Here is a 23,302-nt window from a genome sequence, read left to right as displayed (position 1 = left end):
GATCATCAGGCAAACCACCAGCAGTAGGTGGCGGATCAGTAACTGTGAGCATCTCAATGGAAACCTCAGGCACGATGATAGAGGGTGGCACCACAACAGAGTTTCTCAGCATCGAAGGGCAGGAAACCGAAGGTGTCATACTATGGAGAATCGGCCACCCTGTGTAGCTTGAGATTCTCAATTGAAATGTACCTGTTTTCCTTGCGACCAGGAAGTGGGGGTAAAACAACTGTAAATGTACCCAATACTCCAAGCACCGGGACTGGTGCACGATAAGAGGGGCCAAACTCCTTCTTGTTCTCCACCTTCTCACGGACCAGGTCACCAACTCGAGGTAGCCAGCCGACTACCGGAATCTGGAGCGCTTCTTCGGATGTAGAGGGCACGTGTTCCTTTGCCAGAGTGTCTCTTGCTTCTTGTAGATTCTGCAATACAGCACAGTGGTCATCTAGGTTAAAAGGCGCGGCAGCCGCCGCCATGTCTAGACCGTCAAGGTCCGGAACAAACATTCTTACTCCAAAGAGCATCATGTAAGGGGTCCTCCCACCCAGAGACCTTCTAGGGAGGTTATTAAGTGCACGTTGGACGTCATACAAGTGGGCAAGCCAGTTCCGGCCTGTACCTAATACCTTGGCTGTCAACGATTGCTTTAGGTCACGGTTCATTCGTTCCACAACACTATTGCCCTCAGGCCGGTATGGAGACGAAAAGTTGACTTGGACCCCCAAACTTCTCATTGCTTCTTTGTACGCCTTAGAGGCGAACGCCGGGCCCTGATCAGAGTGAAGGGTACCACATGCAAAACTCCCTATAAAGACACGCAATACTTTGATGACAGTCCTGGCATCAGCACTCCTTTGTGGCCACACCCACAGAAAACGTGTGCACGAATCCACTGCAACCAAGATGTACTTGTACGCAGTATCAGAGGTAAAAGGACCGCAGTGATCTAAATAAACACACGCAAGTGGTTGATTAGATATATGCAGCTGCATTGGAGGTGGACGTGCAACAGAAGAAGGTTTAATCTGCTGGCAAATGTCACAACGAAGTACATAAGCCAGCGCTTGTTTATACAAACCGTACCACCAGTAACGTTGCTGCAAAAGAGACACAGTTGCTGACACTCCAGCATGCGCAGACGCAACACCTTCGTGGGCAGCCATTATCAAATTTGGTCTGCAGTCCGCGTTGGGAATCAATCTATCACCAACGTCGTTAATCCTCACTAACGGGACGTTTTCAGGACTTAAGTGATGATGGTATCGAGAAGGGAAACCTCTAGGGAAGTTTGTCCCAGTCTCAGAAGCAGCAATAGCTGCCAAGATGTCAGCATCAATCTTAGATTTTGATCTTGTAACTGCTGCCACTAAATATGTCGCCACTGCGGTTTTTGCTGCCTCGTCAGCCAAACTGTTACCGACAGCATGGACACCAACTCGTTGGTGACCAAGAGTGTGAATTACATTCACAAGTGGCAGACTCCCTTTAAGTTCTGCCACCCGAGCCCAAAGCGTTTTATGCTTCACTGTGCCACCTTTGGAATCACGAAAACCATTCATAATCCAAAAAAGCAAATTGTCGTTGTAAGATTGAACACAATAGTAAGAATCACTCACTATAAGAGTAGTGACCCTGTGATCAGCAAACTCAAGTGCAAGCACTAGAGCATGAAGCTCCGCCAACTGCGCGGTACAATCACCCAATGACTGTGTTTGCACTGCATTAGATTGGAACTCTTCATTTCCGAAAGTACCGACTACAATTGCGCAAGCCGCTGAATAAGCGTGCCTTGATCCAGTTGCGGGTTGCGCCGACCCGTCAGTGTATATGACACAATGGTATTCCCCGATAGGGCGCAATGACAGAGGAGCAGGATGAACGAATTCATACTCTAAACTCTCCTGAGTCTGCAACGCCGCGTCAAAGATGTATTCGACGTCAGGCGAAGCTAAGTAGGTCGCCCATTGTATCCACCTTGGATGCAAAGCCTTAGAATTCGGTACACTAGCTTTAGTGACTGCTTCGAGAGCAGGAAACGGTGTTACCACCAGCATGCCCTTTCCTTGTGATAGCGCTCGTTCTTTCAGGATCGCCATCTGAACTGCTGTCAAGACTTTTTCAACAGTGGAAAATCGCAGCTCAGCCGAAGTGTACAGATGAGATTTGTATGCAATGGGGACTGTGTCGCCCTCATTGAACATTAAGTACGTGAAACCCTCCCCGCCTGGAACAATTCTAAGGACCAGGTTGGTGCGGTTATCACGAGTTTTTAAATATTTTGCAGTAAGAAGATCAGTCTGCAAAGAATACAATGCAGATGAATGCTCAGGTAGCCAGCAAGATTTGGTAAAAGTTGGTTGTACCAAGGCGTAAAGCGTCTTGATACGCTGGGCATAATCAGGAATGTAGGAACGACCAAAATTCAGAAAGCCCAGCAAGGATTGTAGTTTTTTCAGTGTCGTAGGGATACGAAGGCATGCGCATTTCTCAAGGAAGTGCGGTGCCAAGCCTCGACCCTCATTATTGAGTTCGTACCCCAAGAATAACACTGTGAACTCAGCAATGTGGGACTTCTTAAATTAAACTTGTAACCGAAGTCTGCAAACATAGTCACTATGTTATCCACACAAGCAAGGTGTGGAAGCAACTCGTCGTCAGTCAGATTGATGTCATCAACATACGAGTATGCCTCCGGGTCTACCATCTCCAAGAGAGAGACCACTCGAGCGGAAAAAACTCCAGGGCTGTTTTTATAGCCCATCGGGAGCCTCTTGAACAATTTTTGTTTTCCACCCGAGGTAAATGCCGTCCACTCATAACTATGAGGAGCCAGGTTATGGCAATAAAAGCCATTTGATAAGTCGAGCGTGGTTTTGAAACGTTTTCTCACAAGACTATTGACGAGAGCCGAGCTATGAGTATTTTGTACTGCACACGTCCGGCAATGCGAGTTTAAATGCTGGTAATCCAAAACTAGGCGGTACGACCCGTCAGGCTTCGTCACAGTGAATAAAGGATTATTCATGGGTGACACACATGTCTCAATCACTCCTTGATATTCCAGTTGTTCAAGGATGGATGCGACGTGAGATCTTGCCTCACGACGCATGGGGTATTGGGGTTGAGGCTGGGGATCGGACCGCAAGGGAATCTCATGATTGGGAGAACATTTATCCCAGCCAACCTGATTACGATATAACGCAGGTGCAAGCACCTGTGCCCACTCCCCGGCCAACCTATTAGACTCATCCGTGGGCACTGCGTGCCCAAAGGAAGGAAGAATGACTTCCTCTCCCCTTGGAGCGTCCAAAATGAAAGCCGGAGGCCAATCTTTCTCCGCCAAAAGAATATCATAGGTGGTCGTAAGATTGTCCCAAAAAAACACTTTAATTTTGCGTTGTATGTCACCCTCAATATTAAGGACTATTTCAAATAATCTTTCTGGGGGAGCTACGCGAGTATCAGCAGTTTCAACTGTCACATAAATGTCAGTTGCTGTCGCCTCCAGAAATGGACGCAATGCTTGCCGCACTACTGTAACTTCCGCCGCGCTGTCTAGCAGCGTTAGTGCCCATGTCAGGTTCCGAAGCTGTGTCCGTACCATCTGAGGCATATCGCGCTGAGATTGCAGCAACTTTCTTTTCCTGAAACGGTGGACGTTGTCTGGCAGTGTCTTCCTGCTTGTCTTTACCGTCAGTCTGGCGGGGCTGGTCTCGACCTTGAGTTCCCCGTCCTCTCCCACGCTCTCCACCACCAGTATGAGAAGCCGATGTTTCCTGTGAAGAACGAGGAGAGCGTTGTTCAGAAACCTGAAACCTATCAGGTGACTTAATACGAGTGCGATCGCACAAATCATAAGTGCGTTCACTATACGACTGTACGGGTGAGGCAGAACGAGAAACCTGTTTCTGTTGCTGTTTTTCTTGTTTTTTGGCTCGCCAACTTTGTTTAGGAAAGTTGGGCTTTTCGTTCTTTGTAGACAAACTCACCTTAGTTTGCTGTACTACATCAGGAATTTTGATGGTGGGTTTCACGCCTAAGGCACTACGTCCAACCATCCTGTAGGCTTTTGCAATAATTTTTGCAAACTCCTTGGGTCTATCGGCTACATCCACAAGTTCAAGCATATTACCAACTTGGAACTGCATGGCATCACCTTTGAGGTTGCCCATTACCATGGAACAAACCACATCGAAACTGTCGACAAGCCTCAATCCTAACTCAATAGCTGCCTCCGCACCATGATTGTCTTGGACTTTCTTGATGACGGAGGGTAGTACAGACATAGACGGAGTGCTGTAGCACTTCGAATATGTTGCAGCAAAGACTTTACCCCAATTGTCACAATCAACAATATCAGGGACCAGGTCCTTCGGCAAAGTAATGGTGAGTATCCTGTGTTTATCCACAGGTGTAGTGTTTGGAAACACGGCTTCCAATTGATAAAATTTTTCTGCAAGCCAGTAAGGAAATTCATCCTTACTGAGGGGGCGCTTGCCGACAACCGCATTAACCATAACAGGGCTTATCACCACCGCGTGATGGTGATCAGCCCCGTGCCCAGCAACCGCAGGTGCTCCCACCTGTACTGTGCGTGACACATACTGCACTAAAGCCCTATGGACCGTAATCAGGGCTGTGTGTAGCGTTCGTAAATCACCCACTCCCACCGTCAGGTAGCGTGGGTGTGGTGTATATCCGGCCAGTACCGGCCAAGTGGCCCCTGCAATGGACAACGGGCCCATTCTCGCCGGTACGACCTCATGGGGGAGGGCGCCATTAAACCAAATTGTATGCTGCCAAGCAGAAATAGGTATTTCTAGCGTCCTATATGGGGCATAAACCGCAGGCACAGGCGTGGCTGTATATTCGTGGAACAAATTATCGTCCGTATCCACCTCCTCAAAGGTCACCCAAGAGTAAAACAACTCATAAGGGTAGGTGGCATCAGCACTGACCACAAAGACCACGGCCATCCCGTCATCAGGTACCCCATAAGCCCTCAAATGAGTGCGCAGAGGAACCCTACTATGAGCGGGAATATTAACCGCCATAAGGACACACTAAAGAGCAACAACGATATCTACAGTAGCACTTGGGCTCAAAAGTTGTAACCTTTTTAATTATCAAGCTTGAATGAACCTTTAGTCAAAACCTAGGCAGGTTAAACCGTCACTCCTGTTATCCGGAAACGAGAGTGAGGGTGGTTGTGGACTAACACAAGTACTACTAAAGCGTCTCAGATCATAAGACCAAACGTTAGGTGCGCCATGTTGCAGGGATTCTGCTTATGCACAGAACTATGCGCAGGTGACCAGGACCTCAGAGAATTGTGTTGTACTAGAAACTCCCCTCAGAACCAAGAACCCCTTATCCGACTAGCTTAGTATCCCATTCGTTAGCCTAGATCTAGCTAGGCGGTCCCAATGTATAGACAAACCAGAACAAGCGACTTAGATATTTCTCAGGAGTGGTGGGAATCCGAAATACCTGTTTGTATCTATTTGTTAGTCCACAACAGAATAATACAGACACGGTAAAGTTTAAAGAGTTTATTTTATAAACCTCGCGTCCTAAGATGCAGTACTTTGGCTAACACTAGCAGACTAACGGTACAGATCAGAACCATAAGCATTGTTACAATACCATACAAAATGAAAGGAGCAATCATACTAATAATGACAGTGGTATACAGCCACACTCCTTTCTCTAGAATCTAATACATTATTATTAGACTATTAGAAGGTCTCTTAGGTTAACAGGGGGGACCCCATACCGTATAGATCAGCTTAGTAGAATCACATCAAAGGATCAGCTAGCTCTCTCATGTATCAGCTCTTCTGTTCGAATGTGTGCAAACCCAAACTGTTCTGCAGTATTAAAGACGCTTGTTCTTCAGATATTGGCAGCTGCATGTATGATATGTCTAAAAAGTGGTACGATCAATCTAATCACAACACTCTGTACCTTCTAGTGACCCAGACTCGTTCTTTACATGATGTACAGACCAAGGGCACATTTCACTGTTAAGAATGTGAAACAACAGTTTGTTATCCTGTAAGGCAAAGTCGAGTCAGCATTTCTAAAATGAATAACACATAACAACAGTGTCGTGTGCAGCGCAGCAGAAACGACAAGCTGGCTTGCTAACAATTATCTTGGTTATGCTAACTTAGTGTTGTAAATAGGGCGTGGCTTAATCCATCCTACACCCCCCCCATGATCGGAGCACGAACCAATAGGGATACACTTATCAAGAACGCAGAGTTCAAGTGATATAGAACGGAACCAAGGGCATGAACTATAAGTCCATATAAGGTAAGTGTAAAGTCCGAGAATTAATTAAAACAATAGTTTAAAAAATTTAGATGAAAAATTAACAGCCCTGGATGCACCCTGGAGTGACAATGTCAATCAGTCAACCCATAAAGGTATATGCACCGTAAGTTGCAACAGCTTCCAAGAGGAAATCATTGGAGCGGTCCGAAAAAGTAACTGCCATCCAATTTAGCAAGGGAAAGGAACTCACGTGTTCATCAATTATCGGAGCATCTAGCACCACAATAGGACAACTGTCAGCATCCTCGATATAACTCCTTTCAAGGAATTCAATAGCCACCTCTCCGATATCCCAGTCACCAAGGACTCCTTGTGCAGCACCCAAAGCCATAAACCCAACACCAGAACAATCAAAATCATGAGCCACTAAGGGGCACATTAGTTCATCAAAATTCGGGTCAGGTGACGCCAAGTTTGACAGGCACAAGTCCAGAGCCCACTGGAAGGGACAATCTAGGCAATGAAAGACAGGTTGCACACAAGTAAAAAAGGGAAACCGGAAAGACAATCCATACTTGACGCTTAAGACCGCCAGAGGGAAAGTGCCGTAATAATCAAGCATCCAGCTACGAAGATGGAGCAGGCGGAGCAAGCTGTCTTGCAACTCCTGGTGTGCAGCCATATCGAAGTGCGCAAATCAACAAGAGGATCCCAGCCACCAAAGCTAGGAGCAAGGGGAACCCTCCGAAGACACTCGAAAAAATAGAATGTAAAAATGCGGGGATCACACCAAAAACAGTCTGGAAAGATGTCACGAGGCCCGAGCCCACAATTTTAAAAAAATGAACAAGGCCAGTCGTAGACGAGGCATTAAAGATAGTTTGAATCACGGTTCCAAAATGGAGGGGGAGGTCAGTATTTAAAAGAGCTTGTACCTCAGTGCGTGTGTTCGCCACATTAAGAAGAAATGTTTCACGGGACGAAGTCAACGCAACTTCCTTCTTAGACAAAAGAGCCCTTATTCTGCTCATCCTATTGAACTTTGCGTTCAAGGTTGGAATCGCCGGCCAGATGGATATATCGAGTCGGCCTTGCGGGGGTGGGAAAAGGACGTTATTACAGCAAACCACCTTTTGCGAAACAGTGACTATGTAAGGAATACCCACTAGCATCCCACAGCAAGCTTCACTATTTAAAAGCAAATAACTACCGTTGGCAAGCAGCTTAAAAGAAGACGTTATAACTGGCATTGGAATCCCCTTTAGGACACAAGCCAAATTAGGAGCGTGTATATTGCAAGCGCCATGTAATTGTATATGTCTACAAACCACAGAATGATCAGGAGCGGAAGTGCATTCTTCACCTTTTAAGTAAACCTCCTTGCCATCCCTTACGCATCTGGAAGTGAACGGAAGTGACCAAACTTCGTGCAGGAACGCATCACCAAGTTGTTCATATCTACCAATGGCATAATGCTTCATGCACGAACTAAATTTAAACAGACTAAAAGGTAAAGTGATCAATCCGTGTATAAGCCACACGGCTGAATTCAACTCAGCAACAGAAAAAGGTAAAGGTTGTAATTTTTCAATGTGCAGCAATGCGTAAGTTGCATCTTTCATGGACATAAACTGCTGTTTTGCTGTCAAAGTAAAAGGAAGGAACAACGATGAAATATTCATGTAATCCCAAGGGACTTTCCCAGTCTTTAACGTTTGCAATGTCCATGCAAACTGCATAATTGAACGCAACTGATTTTGGCCATGATACAACACAGATACATCATCTTGCACAATGTCTACGACAGAAGAAACAATATTATCTAGTGTATAAATTCTAGAAGACAAAGTATTAATACTATTATCTATCACAGCCAATACTTTTTCCATATTGGCTTGGTCAATAGCACGTAATCTAGAAGCAGCTTCAATTTGCGACAATTTCCAAATTTCATTATAAATAGCCTAAACCTATCGTTTGGACCTGCCATTTGCAGGACCCTTAATAAAATCATTCAAATCTATTTTGTCATTTAATCGTGATAAATTTAGCTTAACTGAAGCTAACGTGGAATGTTGCAGCCACGACTGACATAACTTACCTACAGAGTAGGTAGTCACAGTGTGTGAAGATGTAAAACGAGGGTCAACCCTAAGTTGTGTATACCCTGGAGCCAAATCCAGAAACCGACGTTGACAGGAATCTGAGTTTGTTTGCCAAACCTAGAACCAACCAACCCTCAGGATTCAATGTTGAAATATTGAATGTGCCGTTGGAAACAAGGGACTGCAACATAGTAAGGGACAGATCTGAGTGATTCTCCCAACCAGGGTAAGCACCCAGATCTGGTATCGAGGGTGAAATTAATTTTTTAGATATAGCCAATCCAAAACAGGTGGTCTGAAAAATAGACGAATTCAAAAATAATATATGGTTTGGGATAAGACAGGCACGATGCAAAGCTTCTGTTCCTTGTACCTGCCAAGGTTTAGTTCCCCAAACCGATTTAAGATCGATAGTAGCTTTCCATACGTCATAACCTCCAATAGCCAATTCATCCATAAAGGATTTGGAATATAATAATTTTGTGTGTGTCAATCTGACCTTAGAAGTGGGTTCTACCGCCACCTTAAAATAAAAAGAATCAGGGTTTGACACACTAAAATCCGAAAAGTATGTGAATTTTTTCAATAAAGTGAAGAGCTGCCAGGCATAGGGACAGGACAATGTTCCCATTGAGTGAAATTAACAAAAATTCTAAAAGTATTTGCTCTGTGTAGGAAATGTGTGCCATAATGTTGAAAACAAAATTGCTCATCGTAGTTTGCAGTATTTAAATACAGATCTTCAGTATCAAATGCAGCATAATATTTTAAATCAGAAAACAGTGCTTCTATTGCTTGTACATCCCAATCATCTGAGCGGATGTTTTGTTTAACTACATCACCCATAGAAACACGAAAAACAGTTGGCACATTAATAACTTTGGTGGGACCATGAATTTGAAAGTTCACTGCATCCCAAGCAATTCCATCACGTACAGGCCAGGCGGTGATGTTCACAAACGTCTGGTCTCTTTTCATGATGTGTGATGAGGAATGGGGGCCAAAGTTCCATCAATTAATTGAATTGTAGAACGCTCATTCAGGTAGTGTCCATTGATAAAAAACACTACCACAAAGCCAATTGTCATGAATAAAAAAATACAAATCAGCACCAGCCAGATGTAAGTCCAAGGTGCAACCAAAAAATGTCTCTTGAACCCGGCAAAAAATATAGAAATTTTGGAAGGGGCAGTGGAAGTCAATGATTCAGTTTCAAAGGAAGAATGGGACTGGGTAAGTGCTGTTGTATGTAATAGAAGACATGGCTTGGCAGTTCAGGCTGGACTGTTCCCATGAGGCACAGGGTCAAGACTGATTTGCATATGGCCATGTCTAAACTGGGGTGGCGTAGTGGGCAAAAGAACGATGGATTTAACCCAGATCTCTTGACTGGGGGAGAATGTCTGCATTGTGAGCATTCTGTCCATCATTTGTTTGTTGTAACGCTTTTCGCCCTAAGTGGGATGGGTATTCCCAGACGTGGGACCCGTGCTCACTACGCCACTGGAGTCAAGCTATCCTGGCTGATGACGGCTGATAGCCAGAAACCGGTCCTAGGATGCTTGATTCCGGTCCAGGGAAGACATGGCTTGGCAGTTCAGGCTGGACTGTTCCCATGAGGCACAGGGTCAAGACTGATTTGCATATGGCCATGTCTAAACTGGGGTGGCGTAGTGGGCAAAAGAACGATGGATTTAACCCAGATCTCTTGACTGGGGGAGAATGTCTGCATTGTCAGCATTCTGTCCATCATTTGTTTGTTGTAACGTTGTATGTAATAGGGGCAAAGGGACTTCTGCAGGATAAGCATACTCAGGATCATCAGGCAAACCACCAGCAGTAGGTGGCGGATCAGTAACTGTGAGCATCTCAATGGAAACCTCAGGCACGATGATAGAGGGTGGCACCACAACAGAGTTTCTCAGCATCGAAGGGCAGGAAACCGAAGGTGTCATACTATGGAGAATCGGCCACCCTGTGTAGCTTGACATTCTCAATTGAAATGTACCTGTTTTCCTTGCGACCAGGAAGTGGGGGTAAAACAACTGTAAATGTACCCAATACTCCAAGCACCGGGACTGGTGCACGATAAGAGGGGCCAAACTCCTTCTTGTTCTCCACCTTCTCACGGACCAGGTCACCAACTCGAGGTAGCCAGCCGACTACCGGAATCTGGAGCGCTTCTTCGGATGTAGAGGGCACGTGTTCCTTTGCCAGAGTGTCTCTTGCTTCTTGTAGATTCTGCAATACAGCACAGTGGTCATCTAGGTTAAAAGGCGCGGCAGCCGCCGCCATGTCTAGACCGTCAAGGTCCGGAACAAACATTCTTACTCCAAAGAGCATCATGTAAGGGGTCCTCCCACCCAGAGACCTTCTAGGGAGGTTATTAAGTGCACGTTGGACGTCATACAAGTGGGCAAGCCAGTTCCGGCCTGTACCTAATACCTTGGCTGTCAACGATTGCTTTAGGTCACGGTTCATTCGTTCCACAACACTATTGCCCTCAGGCCGGTATGGAGACGAAAAGTTGACTTGGACCCCCAAACTTCTCATTGCTTCTTTGTACGCCTTAGAGGCGAACGCCGGGCCCTGATCAGAGTGAAGGGTACCACATGCAAAACTCCCTATAAAGACACGCAATACTTTGATGACAGTCCTGGCATCAGCACTCCTTTGTGGCCACACCCACAGAAAACGTGTGCACGAATCCACTGCAACCAAGATGTACTTGTACGCAGTATCAGAGGTAAAAGGACCGCAGTGATCTAAATAAACACACGCAAGTGGTTGATTAGATATATGCAGCTGCATTGGAGGTGGACGTGCAACAGAAGAAGGTTTAATCTGCTGGCAAATGTCACAACGAAGTACATAAGCCAGCGCTTGTTTATACAAACCGTACCACCAGTAACGTTGCTGCAAAAGAGACACAGTTGCTGACACTCCAGCATGCGCAGACGCAACACCTTCGTGGGCAGCCATTATCAAATTTGGTCTGCAGTCCGCGTTGGGAATCAATCTATCACCAACGTCGTTAATCCTCACTAACGGGACGTTTTCAGGACTTAAGTGATGATGGTATCGAGAAGGGAAACCTCTAGGGAAGTTTGTCCCAGTCTCAGAAGCAGCAATAGCTGCCAAGATGTCAGCATCAATCTTAGATTTTGATCTTGTAACTGCTGCCACTAAATATGTCGCCACTGCGGTTTTTGCTGCCTCGTCAGCCAAACTGTTACCGACAGCATGGACACCAACTCGTTGGTGACCAAGAGTGTGAATTACATTCACAAGTGGCAGACTCCCTTTAAGTTCTGCCACCCGAGCCCAAAGCGTTTTATGCTTCACTGTGCCACCTTTGGAATCACGAAAACCATTCATAATCCAAAAAAGCAAATTGTCGTTGTAAGATTGAACACAATAGTAAGAATCACTCACTATAAGAGTAGTGACCCTGTGATCAGCAAACTCAAGTGCAAGCACTAGAGCATGAAGCTCCGCCAACTGCGCGGTACAATCACCCAATGACTGTGTATGCACTGCATTAGATTGGAACTCTTCATTTCCGAAAGTACCGACTACAATTGCGCAAGCCGCTGAATAAGCGTGCCTTGATCCAGTTGCGGGTTGCGCCGACCCGTCAGTGTATATGACACAATGGTATTCCCCGATAGGGCGCAATGACAGAGGAGCAGGATGAACGAATTCATACTCTAAACTCTCCTGAGTCTGCAACGCCGCGTCAAAGATGTATTCGACATCAGGCGAAGCTAAGTAGGTCGCCCATTGTATCCACCTTGGATGCAAAGCCTTAGAATTCGGTACACTAGCTTTAGTGACTGCTTCGAGAGCAGGAAACGGTGTTACCACCAGCATGCCCTTTCCTTGTGATAGCGCTCGTTCTTTCAGGATCGCCATCTGAACTGCTGTCAAGACTTTTTCAACAGTGGAAAATCGCAGCTCAGCCGAAGTGTACAGATGAGATTTGTATGCAATGGGGACTGTGTCGCCCTCATTGAACATTAAGTACGTGAAACCCTCCCCGCCTGGAACAATTCTAAGGACCAGGTTGGTGCGGTTATCACGAGTTTTTAAATATTTTGCAGTAAGAAGATCAGTCTGCAAAGAATACAATGCAGATGAATGCTCAGGTAGCCAGCAAGATTTGGTAAAAGTTGGTTGTACCAAGGCGTAAAGCGTCTTGATACGCTGGGCATAATCAGGAATGTAGGAACGACCAAAATTCAGAAAGCCCAGCAAGGATTGTAGTTTTTTCAGTGTCGTAGGGATACGAAGGCATGCGCATTTCTCAAGGAAGTGCGGTGCCAAGCCTCGACCCTCATTATTGAGTTCGTACCCCAAGAATAACACTGTGAACTCAGCAATGTGGGACTTCTTAAATTAAACTTGTAACCGAAGTCTGCAAACATAGTCACTATGTTATCCACACAAGCAAGGTGTGGAAGCAACTCGTCGTCAGTCAGATAGATGTCATCAACATACGAGTATGCCTCCGGGTCTACCATCTCCAAGAGAGAGACCACTCGAGCGGAAAAAACTCCAGGGCTGTTTTTATAGCCCATCGGGAGCCTCTTGAACAATTTTTGTTTTCCACCCGAGGTAAATGCCGTCCACTCATAACTATGAGGAGCCAGGTTATGGCAATAAAAGCCATTTGATAAGTCGAGCGTGGTTTTGAAACGTTTTCTCACAAGACTATTGACGAGAGCCGAGCTATGAGTATTTTGTACCGCACACGTCCGGCAATGCGAGTTTAAATGCTGGTAATCCAAAACTAGGCGGTACGACCCGTCAGGCTTCGTCACAGTGAATAAAGGATTATTCATGGGTGACACACATGTCTCAATCACTCCTTGATATTCCAGTTGTTCAAGGATGGATGCGACGTGAGATCTTGCCTCACGACGCATGGGGTATTGGGGTTGAGGCTGGGGATCGGACCGCAAGGGAATCTCATGATTGGGAGAACATTTATCCCAGCCAACCTGATTACGATATAACGCAGGTGCAAGCACCTGTGCCCACTCCCCGGCCAACCTATTAGACTCATCCGTGGGCACTGCGTGCCCAAAGGAAGGAAGAATGACTTTCTCTCCCCTTGGAGCGTCCAAAATGAAAGCCGGAGGCCAATCTTTCTCCGCCAAAAGAATATCATAGGTGGTCGTAAGATTGTCCCAAAAAAACACTTTAATTTTGCGTTGTATGTCACCCTCAATATTAAGGACTATTTCAAATAATCTTTCTGGGGGAGCTACGCGAGTATCAGCAGTTTCAACTGTCACATAAATGTCAGTTGCTGTCGCCTCCAGAAATGGACGCAATGCTTGCCGCACTACTGTAACTTCCGCCGCGCTGTCTAGCAGCGTTAGTGCCCATGTCAGGTTCCGAAGCTGTGTCCGTACCATCTGAGGCATATCGCGCTGAGATTGCAGCAACTTTCTTTTCCTGAAACGGTGGACGTTGTCTGGCAGTGTCTTCCTGCTTGTCTTTACCGTCAGTCTGGCGGGGCTGGTCTCGACCTTGAGTTCCCCGTCCTCTCCCACGCTCTCCACCACCAGTATGAGAAGCCGATGTTTCCTGTGAAGAACGAGGAGAGCGTTGTTCAGAAACCTGAAACCTATCAGGTGACTTAATACGAGTGCGATCGCACAAATCATAAGTGCGTTCACTATACGACTGTACGGGTGAGGCAGAACGAGAAACCTGTTTCTGTTGCTGTTTTTCTTGTTTTTTGGCTCGCCAACTTTGTTTAGGAAAGTTGGGCTTTTCGTTCTTTGTAGACAAACTCACCTTAGTTTGCTGTACTACATCAGGAATTTTGATGGTGGGTTTCACGCCTAAGGCACTACGTCCAACCATCCTGTAGGCTTTTGCAATAATTTTTGCAAACTCCTTGGGTCTATCGGCTACATCCACAAGTTCAAGCATATTACCAACTTGGAACTGCATGGCATCACCTTTGAGGTTGCCCATTACCATGGAACAAACCACATCGAAACTGTCGACAAGCCTCAATCCTAACTCAATAGCTGCCTCCGCACCATGATTGTCTTGGACTTTCTTGATGACGGAGGGTAGTACAGACATAGACGGAGTGCTGTAGCACTTCGAATATGTTGCAGCAAAGACTTTACCCCAATTGTCACAATCAACAATATCAGGGACCAGGTCCTTCGGCAAAGTAATGGTGAGTATCCTGTGTTTATCCACAGGTGTAGTGTTTGGAAACACGGCTTCCAATTGATAAAAATTTTCTGCAAGCCAGTAAGGAAATTCATCCTTACTGAGGGGGCGCTTGCCGACAACCGCATTAACCATAACAGGGCTTATCACCACCGCGTGATGGTGATCAGCCCCGTGCCCAGCAACCGCAGGTGCTCCCACCTGTACTGTGCGTGACACATACTGCACTAAAGCCCTATGGACCGTAATCAGGGCTGTGTGTAGCGTTCGTAAATCACCCACTCCCACCGTCAGGTAGCGTGGGTGTGGTGTATATCCGGCCAGTACCGGCCAAGTGGCCCCTGCAATGGACAACGGGCCCATTCTCGCCGGTACGACCTCATGGGGGAGGGCGCCATTAAACCAAATTGTATGCTGCCAAGCAGAAATAGGTATTTCTAGCGTCCTATATGGGGCATAAACCGCAGGCACAGGCGTGGCTGTATATTCGTGGAACAAATTATCGTCCGTATCCACCTCCTCAAAGGTCACCCAAGAGTAAAACAACTCATAAGGGTAGGTGGCATCAGCACTGACCACAAAGACCACGGCCATCCCGTCATCAGGTACCCCATAAGCCCTCAAATGAGTGCGCAGAGGAACCCTACTATGAGCGGGAATATTAACCGCCATAAGGACACACTAAAGAGCAACAACGATATCTACAGTAGCACTTGGGCTCAAAAGTTGTAACCTTTTTAATTATCAAGCTTGAATGAACCTTTAGTCAAAACCTAGGCAGGTTAAACCGTCACTCCTGTTATCCGGAAACGAGAGTGAGGGTGGTTGTGGACTAACACAAGTACTACTAAAGCGTCTCAGATCATAAGACCAAACGTTAGGTGCGCCATGTTGCAGGGATTCTGCTTATGCACAGAACTATGCGCAGGTGACCAGGACCTCAGAGAATTGTGTTGTACTAGAAACTCCCCTCAGAACCAAGAACCCCTTATCCGACTAGCTTAGTATCCCATTCGTTAGCCTAGATCTAGCTAGGCGGTCCCAATGTATAGACAAACCAGAACAAGCGACTTAGATATTTCTCAGGAGTGGTGGGAATCCGAAATACCTGTTTGTATCTATTTGTTAGTCCACAACAGAATAATACAGACACGGTAAAGTTTAAAGAGTTTATTTTATAAACCTCGCGTCCTAAGATGCAGTACTTTGGCTAACACTAGCAGACTAACGGTACAGATCAGAACCATAAGCATTGTTACAATACCATACAAAATGAAAGGAGCAATCATACTAATAATGACAGTGGTATACAGCCACACTCCTTTCTCTAGAATCTAATACATTATTATTAGACTATTAGAAGGTCTCTTAGGTTAACAGGGGGGACCCCATACCGTATAGATCAGCTTAGTAGAATCACATCAAAGGATCAGCTAGCTCTCTCATGTATCAGCTCTTCTGTTGGAATGTGTGCAAACCCAAACTGTTCTGCAGTATTAAAGACGCTTGTTCTTCAGATATTGGCAGCTGCATGTATGATATGTCTAAAAAGTGGTACGATCAATCTAATCACAACACTCTGTACCTTCTAGTGACCCAGACTCGTTCTTTACATGATGTACTGACCAAGGGCACATTTCACTGTTAAAAATGTGAAACAACAGTTTGTTATCCTGTAAGGCAAAGTCGAGTCAGTATTTCTAAAATGAATAACACATAACAACAGTGTCGTGTGCAGCGCAGCAGAAACAACAAGCTGGCTTGCTAACAATTATCTTGGTTATGCTAACTTAGTGTTGTAAATAGGGCGTGGCTTAATCCATCCTACACCGCGATTATAGCAAAAGTAAAGAAATAGATGTTTTTTTTTTCTATTTCTTTACTTTTACGAAAGTGAAAGTCATCACGGTTCTAATGACCCGTGAAAGACTGCTGGCGGCCGGCTGCGCGCGTGAACTCAAGCGCTAGGCCAGCCAGCAGCACTTTAAAAACTCATCTACAAAATGTCTCTCCGAGCAGCGCATGCGCGCTGACTCAGAGAGACCTAAAAACAATCCATTTCCGGTATTGATAAGACCGGGAGTTCGAGACTGATGTAAATAAAAAAGGTTTAGTGTAAGAAAACCATAGACGTTTTAGAAATTACCTAGTGCCACTCCTTAGTCAATGTATTGGTGATCGGGCCACAGAAGTTATATTTTTGACACAAGGCTGTGCGCGTGTGGTTTACCTCCCAGTGCCTTGTCTTGGTCACGCTCGTAAGGAAGACTAGACCGCTAACCTATTCAGGGTATAAAAAACGGAAACCAACCATTGGTAATTTCAAGATTGATAAACTTTGTTACAGTGGTGTTGCATTATCACAAGAAGAGATCCACCCACACTCTAGTCAGAAAAGGGGTTTGCAGAAAAATGCTTTTAGAAATCCATGAGGCGTGCACCATTCTCCTTAATAATTCTTTTCATATGACGCAGTCGTTTGTAAAGCATTAGAAAAAGGCACTAGAAAAAACGTTTTCATCCCTGTTGAGGACTTTATTAATAGAGGTGACTCTCCAGTGGTAAAATATAGAGAGGTGGCATTCATAAAAACGAGGGGGTGAAAAATCGACTGTGACTGCATCTGATCCTAGTGACAAACATATGTTATTCAGTCAAATATCATGGGCATTAGTCCCACTGAGGTGTTGTAAACAGGTGCATATATACTAGAAATTGATAATCTCATAGTATACACTGGAGGGTCGTAGGGACCTATATACCAATTACGTAAATTGTCCCCATGGTATATCGTCGTTTAATCCCTCAACATGTGTCCTCAAGCGAAACACCCACCGTTGTTCTTTTTTAAAAAGGCCTGTCTCATTATTCAGTTGTTCAATTATTGTCCATTGTAGGTCGTCCACTGGGTGCTGGTTCATCAGGTAGTGAGTTGCCATTTTGGTTGTCGTCTTCTTACAACGCACATTGCTCCTGTGTTCCCCGATGCGGGTCTTCACTTGTCTAGTCGTCATACCAATGTATTCCAAACCACAGGGGTAGGTGACATGTACACTACATTCTTGCTGTTGCAATTGGTTAACTTCCTCTGTTCCCATTCGGTGCTATTCGTGAATTTTAGGTGTCTACTTTTCTTCCTCAGGTTGCAAGTACTGCAGTTGCCACAGGGGTGGTGACACTACACTGGTGGTAGAAGTGCTTTCTCAGTGGGTCTTGTTGGTTCAGGTCATGGTCTTGTGTGGACTAGCATGTCAGATTGCTACCCCTTTTATATGCGAACATGGGTTTTGGGAGTTTTAGGTTGCAACATGTGGGGAGTCTCCAGTGTTTATTTATAATCTTCGATACCTGGTTGGAGTTGGTATTAAACGTGGTGACACATATAGGTCTTTCTTCCCGTTCTTTTGGGATTCGGTCCTCCAGTAGGCTATCTCTGTGATTGTTACTGGCCCTTTTCATAGCCTTGTTGATGATTGCCGTGGGGTAGTTGTGTTTCCTTAGTTTAAATTGTAGGTCAGCGGCTTGTGTTTTGAAATCCAGCAGTTCTGTACAGTTCCTCTGGAGACGGAGGAACTGTCCGTAAGGGAGGTTGTCTCGGAGATGGCGAGGGTGAAAGCTGTTATACAGCAATAGACAATTCTAAGCTGTAACCTTGAAATGGGTTGTGGTTTTCAAGATACCTTCGTCTGGGTACATATTGAGATCCAGAAAAACATGAACATTTAATAGTCAGTTTGTTCCACAAACCCCTGCTATTGAATATTTTGTGACACAGCCCACTACCATATAGGTCGCATTGCAAAATGAGAGACATGCAGCAAACATTTGGCCTGCAATTGCCAAAAATGGACGACAAATGTAAGTTTAAATAAGTATGATTATATATGCCTTCATCTTCTATAACTACCTGATACATCAAGGTGTCTTGCAGTTTGTGACTGGACCATAATAATGTCAATATTGCAATTTGTCTGTGTGTCATGTCTAAAAAACAAATATACATGTTACATAGGTGCATGGATAACAGAGGTCCAGCACATTGAACCCACCTTCCTCCTTGTGCCGTAGGTGTGCTTGACCCTCACTGCCAAGCGAATGGCCAAAAAAAACTGCCTGGTGAAGAACCTGGAAGCCGTGGAAACTCTTGGATCTACCTCTACCATCTGCTCTGACAAAACTGGAACCCTCACTCAGAACCGAATGACTGTAGCCCACATGTGGTTTGATGATCAGATCCACGAAGCAGACACCACTGAGGACCAGAGTGGTAAGGTTACCTCTTATGCACACCCATATAGATGCGATTATATCATTAGTAAATTATTTTTAGCCTGAATGATTGTCATTAGTCACAGCTTGTCTCCCTTACCAATGCCTGCTGACCAGTGGACAAGCCACATGCAGGTGAGAGTGGCTGCTGGGCAGGAGCCTACTGAGATAGAGCCAGAGAATATGCATTTCTAGCTACCGTGAAGGAAAGTTTCAATTCTATTAAGGATGCGTAGGCGAGGATTATGCTTTACTCTTTCATTTCAGCATCCTTAAACAACATATTTTATTCAAAGACTACAAATCCCATAAGTCTTTGCAACGATAAACAAAACAACCATAGAGTCCGTCCCATATAAGCAACATCAAGGAACAGCACTTCCTCTTTCTTCAAGCGAAACTTCCTGAATCTCGCTTTTCAATCAATAGTATTGCTTCTGATCCAATCCTGTAGAAAACAAACAGAAGCACCATAAGTTCCAGTATATGACAGAACATTAATTATACAATAGGCAGAGTTGGACACAACATTACATCCCAAGATGCAAATAACTATAATAATATCCCTCAACCCCAGCATACTTATCCAACACTGAAGACTTCAGTAGATACTGGGAGGGTAATAGTTGCTAAAGCACCAGGGAGGGATAATCCTCGCCTCCGCAACCTTAATAGAATTGAAACTTTCCTTTACGATAGCTAGGAAATTTGATATTCTATGCCTGGACCGGAGGCACAGATTATGATGTTTTAAGTGGGTTAACAACCATTCAAGCCATGCCAGTGATTGGTTTGAAATAAAAAAAAATAAAGTGGAGTCCGAAGACCAATCAACAGCTCTGAGACTGTCCTCCAGGCGGCTTCCCAGAGAAAAGGCCATTGAGGGCATAGCTCCCCTGGTGGAGTGTGCTCTGAAGGAAGGGATATCAATTCGTCTCTTCCAGTATCCATCTCACCCAACGGGCAATAGTCGCCCTGAAACTGGCTTGAAGGGCTTCTTGAGGAAAATAAACAGTTGCACCATTCCAGGTGTTCTATATTCCTCCGTCATAGATTCATATGCTCTCAGACACCGCACCATGCACAGTTTTGGATGACCCAGGAAGCCGGGTAGAGAACCACCCTGGTGTTGGATTTGGTGCCTCTAGCTATAGTAAAAGACACCCCTTCCAGGGTGAACATATGTGCTGAAACATCCAAGGCATGAACATCAGAAACTCGTTTATATGAGATGAGACATAGCAGAATCGCCAACTTACCTGTTAAGGCCCTACAGAAAAGGTATGCATTATCCTGCTATGATTGTAGTAGTTGAAGTACTATATTGACATCCCATAGGAAAGAGTACCTAGGTTGTAGGGAATAAGACAACCGAATGCCCCTCAAGGAGCCTACAGACCAACGGGTGTTCCCCTACCTAATGTTGTGTATAGGGACGCGACTCGCCGAGATTGCCTATCTGCTCCCATTCATAGTGCGGTAAGCCAAATCCTTGTCCACCATATTTGACAAGAAATTGACAACATGCACTATATCTGCCCCCACGGGATCCAAACCACGTCGCTAACACCAGCATGGACTCCTTCTCCACGCGGATCCATACCTCTTGAACGTAGAGTCTGCCTAGGCTCTTCTTATGAGGGAGTTAGCCCCAGACAATGTCCCCTGTAATCCTCCAACTCATGAGTCGGAGAGACCCTTCCTGAACCAGTAGGTGCAAGTTGCCATGCGGATCTGTCAGTGGAAGAGGCGTCAGGAGAAATCAGGTTATAAAATCCATAGAGAGTTCCAGAAGAACTGGATACCAAACTTGAAATTTCCAAAGCAGTGTCACCAAGATCACTTCTGCTTTCTGACGCCTGATCAATGTCGTGAATCTGGCTATCATAAAGAATGGGGTAAATGCATACCCCTGGAACTGGCTCCAATCCTGCAGGAAGGTGTGTGTTGCTTCCGAAAGGGGATCCGGACGCCAGCTGAAAAAATAAGGAAGCTGATGATTGAGGCAGGATGCAGAAAGGTCTACTTGACACGTCCTCACAGACTCATCAGGCTCTGAAATAGAGAGGGATCCAACTTCCGAATGCTGTAATTCTTTAGGTGTCTGGATTGCCAATCCGCTGTCTGGTTGAACTTCCCTGGAAGATATTCCACCATTATTGACAACTTGTGATCCAGACAGTAGTGCCAAAAGTCCCTGTCCAAATCCAACACGACCTTGGCTCTCATGCCTCCTAGCCGGTTGATGTATCTCAATGTCAAAATGTTGTCCATCTTCAACAAGATGGCGCAGGAGACCTTGTTGGCCGCCAGGCTCCAGCCCACAAAGGATCCGGTGAGGAGTTCCAGTCAATTGATGTGGAGAGACTCTTCTTGCTCTGACCACTGTCCGCCTGTGGTAGTATCCCCACATCAGGCACCCCAGCCTGATGACTAGCATCAGATTCAATCACCAGGTCTGGGACCGATCCGAAAATGCTTCTGCCATTCCCTACCTCCATATGCTCGAGCCACCAGCAGAGCTCCGTTCGGGCCTGTGAAGAAAGAGTAATCTCCTGCGTGTATGTCAGGCCCCTCTGTAGATGTTGCACCATCAGGCCTTGTAGAGCTAATGTACTTGGGAAGATCACTTGAATCGATGATTAAAGAAGGCCCCCAATCCAGGCCAAATACCGAAGGGAAAAGCTGTTTCTCATCAAGGTTCTGAGCAACTCAACAAGAATCAAGAGCATCTTCTTTTGATGTAACCTGAGGCACTGGATGACCGGGTCAACCTCGAACCCCAGAAAGGTCATCTGTTGCTCGGCTGAAAGCATGCCATTTGGTTGTTTAGTATAAAATCTAGGCCCTGTAGCATGGAAAGAGTAATCCGGAGCTGTGAGAGTAAAATGGTTTTCTCCTGGTGCATCAGAAGTATGTCATCCAGGTATACTATGAGTTGCATGTCCTGTGCGCGTAACTATTCCATGACCGGCCTCAACACCTTGGTGAAACACCAAGGCGCTGAGGACAGACCAAACGGCAAGCAAGTGAACTCATAAATCTGGCCACTCCACTGGTATTGCAGAAACCTTCTTTGGGGAGTGAAAATCGGGATTATGAGATAGGCGTCCTTCAGGTCCAGCCGCACTAACTAGTCATTTGGCAACAAAACTTCTCTTAGGAGGTGAATGCCATTCATTTTGAAATGACGGTATGCTACCCATCGATTGAAAACCAGCAGATTTATTACTGGTCTGAAACCTTTGTCCCTTTTCTTGACCATATAGATATTGCTCAGGAATCCCATTGGGGTGAAGAACTGATTGTCAGAAGAGTTTTCACTTCGCTGTTGACCACCTGTGTCCCTTTTCGTGAGAACACTAAAGGACGGGGTCGGGAGTGTTGGCCTCTCATGGTTTGAAGCACCCATGCGTCCCCTGTAATGGACGTCTACTTGTGGCTGAAGCATTGCAATCTTCCCTCCGACCCCTTCTAGGGAAAAAGGGATATTTCTGACCTGTGGTTCCACCTGGCGTATTGCTGGCTCCGTGGAAGTTTCCTGTTCTGCCATGTCCTCAGCTACGATCTCTCGAGGGGTAGAACCCTCTGAATATCTTGTGGTCTTGCCACTGGAGAGAGCGCATCGTTTGGAGATTATGGGGGTTTGAGTCGCACGAGCAGACAGAGGAGCGCCCCCTACATCTTCCCGGCCCCTGCTGGCTAAAAAATTTCTTAATGGACTGTTGGGCCTTGTCCAGAGATGAAAAAGTATTAACAAAACGTGACAACTCCGTGATAAAAGGTTCACCGAAGAGAGCACCATTGGCTACCGGGCGGGTCTTAGTGGTGGGTAGTTCATCTAGCCTGGGCTCTATTTTGATCAACAAAGAGCATCAATGCTTCGTTGATAATGCACAGTTTGCATTACCTAGAAAACATAGGGCCCTTTGAGTCCATCTTGAAAGAATCGAGGGATCAATCATTTGATCTGACTCCCTGGCATCTTCCGCCAAGTCTAATATTTTAGTTAGCGGAGCAAGAACATCCAAAACTTTGTCTTAGCAGAACTGCCAGAAGTGGTCCAGACCCTTCTGAGGGTCTTTAATGAATTTGGTAATAAATGTTGCCATTTGTGGATTGATGTTTGAGGTACTTGCCACCTTATTGGTCAGATAGGACCTGGGGCATTCCGCTTATAAGCGGCACTGGACCTTCTGGTACATGAGTTTCCTGATGCAGCTGGCCACATAGCACACTACGTTTGGTGCCGGGACCCAGCTCGCAGAGAGGGAATGGTTAATATCTTCAGAGTTGAGCATGCCCGGTATCCAATGCAGTGTCTTGGTCATTAGAATCTTCCAGCCTGGGTTTTTTGGTGCCACCCTCGGGTCGCCGGGGCTAGCGCGGGCTTTGCTCATCACCCGAATTCCCATCGGGATAATTAGTGTTGTCCCCGGTATTGT

General features: G+C 45.7%; 1 protein-coding gene across 1 annotated transcript in view; it reads left to right on the top strand.

Annotated features, from left to right (window-relative positions):
• Positions 1–23,302, top strand: part of LOC146801335 (sodium/potassium-transporting ATPase subunit alpha-1-like) — a 2,293,178-nt gene that overhangs the window by 1,122,535 nt on the left and 1,147,341 nt on the right. The window contains exon 9 of the mRNA XM_085623701.1: positions 18,657–18,855. Coding sequence (XP_085479827.1) covers positions 18,657–18,855 — 199 coding nt within the window. The remainder of the gene's footprint in view (positions 1–18,656; positions 18,856–23,302) is intronic.

Source organism: Triturus cristatus, chromosome 8 (assembly GCF_964204655.1).
Source record: "Triturus cristatus chromosome 8, aTriCri1.1, whole genome shotgun sequence".
NCBI classification, from domain to species: Eukaryota; Metazoa; Chordata; class Amphibia; order Caudata; family Salamandridae; genus Triturus; species Triturus cristatus.
Note: the sequence above shows the minus strand (reverse complement) of the source record. Positions and strands in the feature narration are given on the sequence as shown.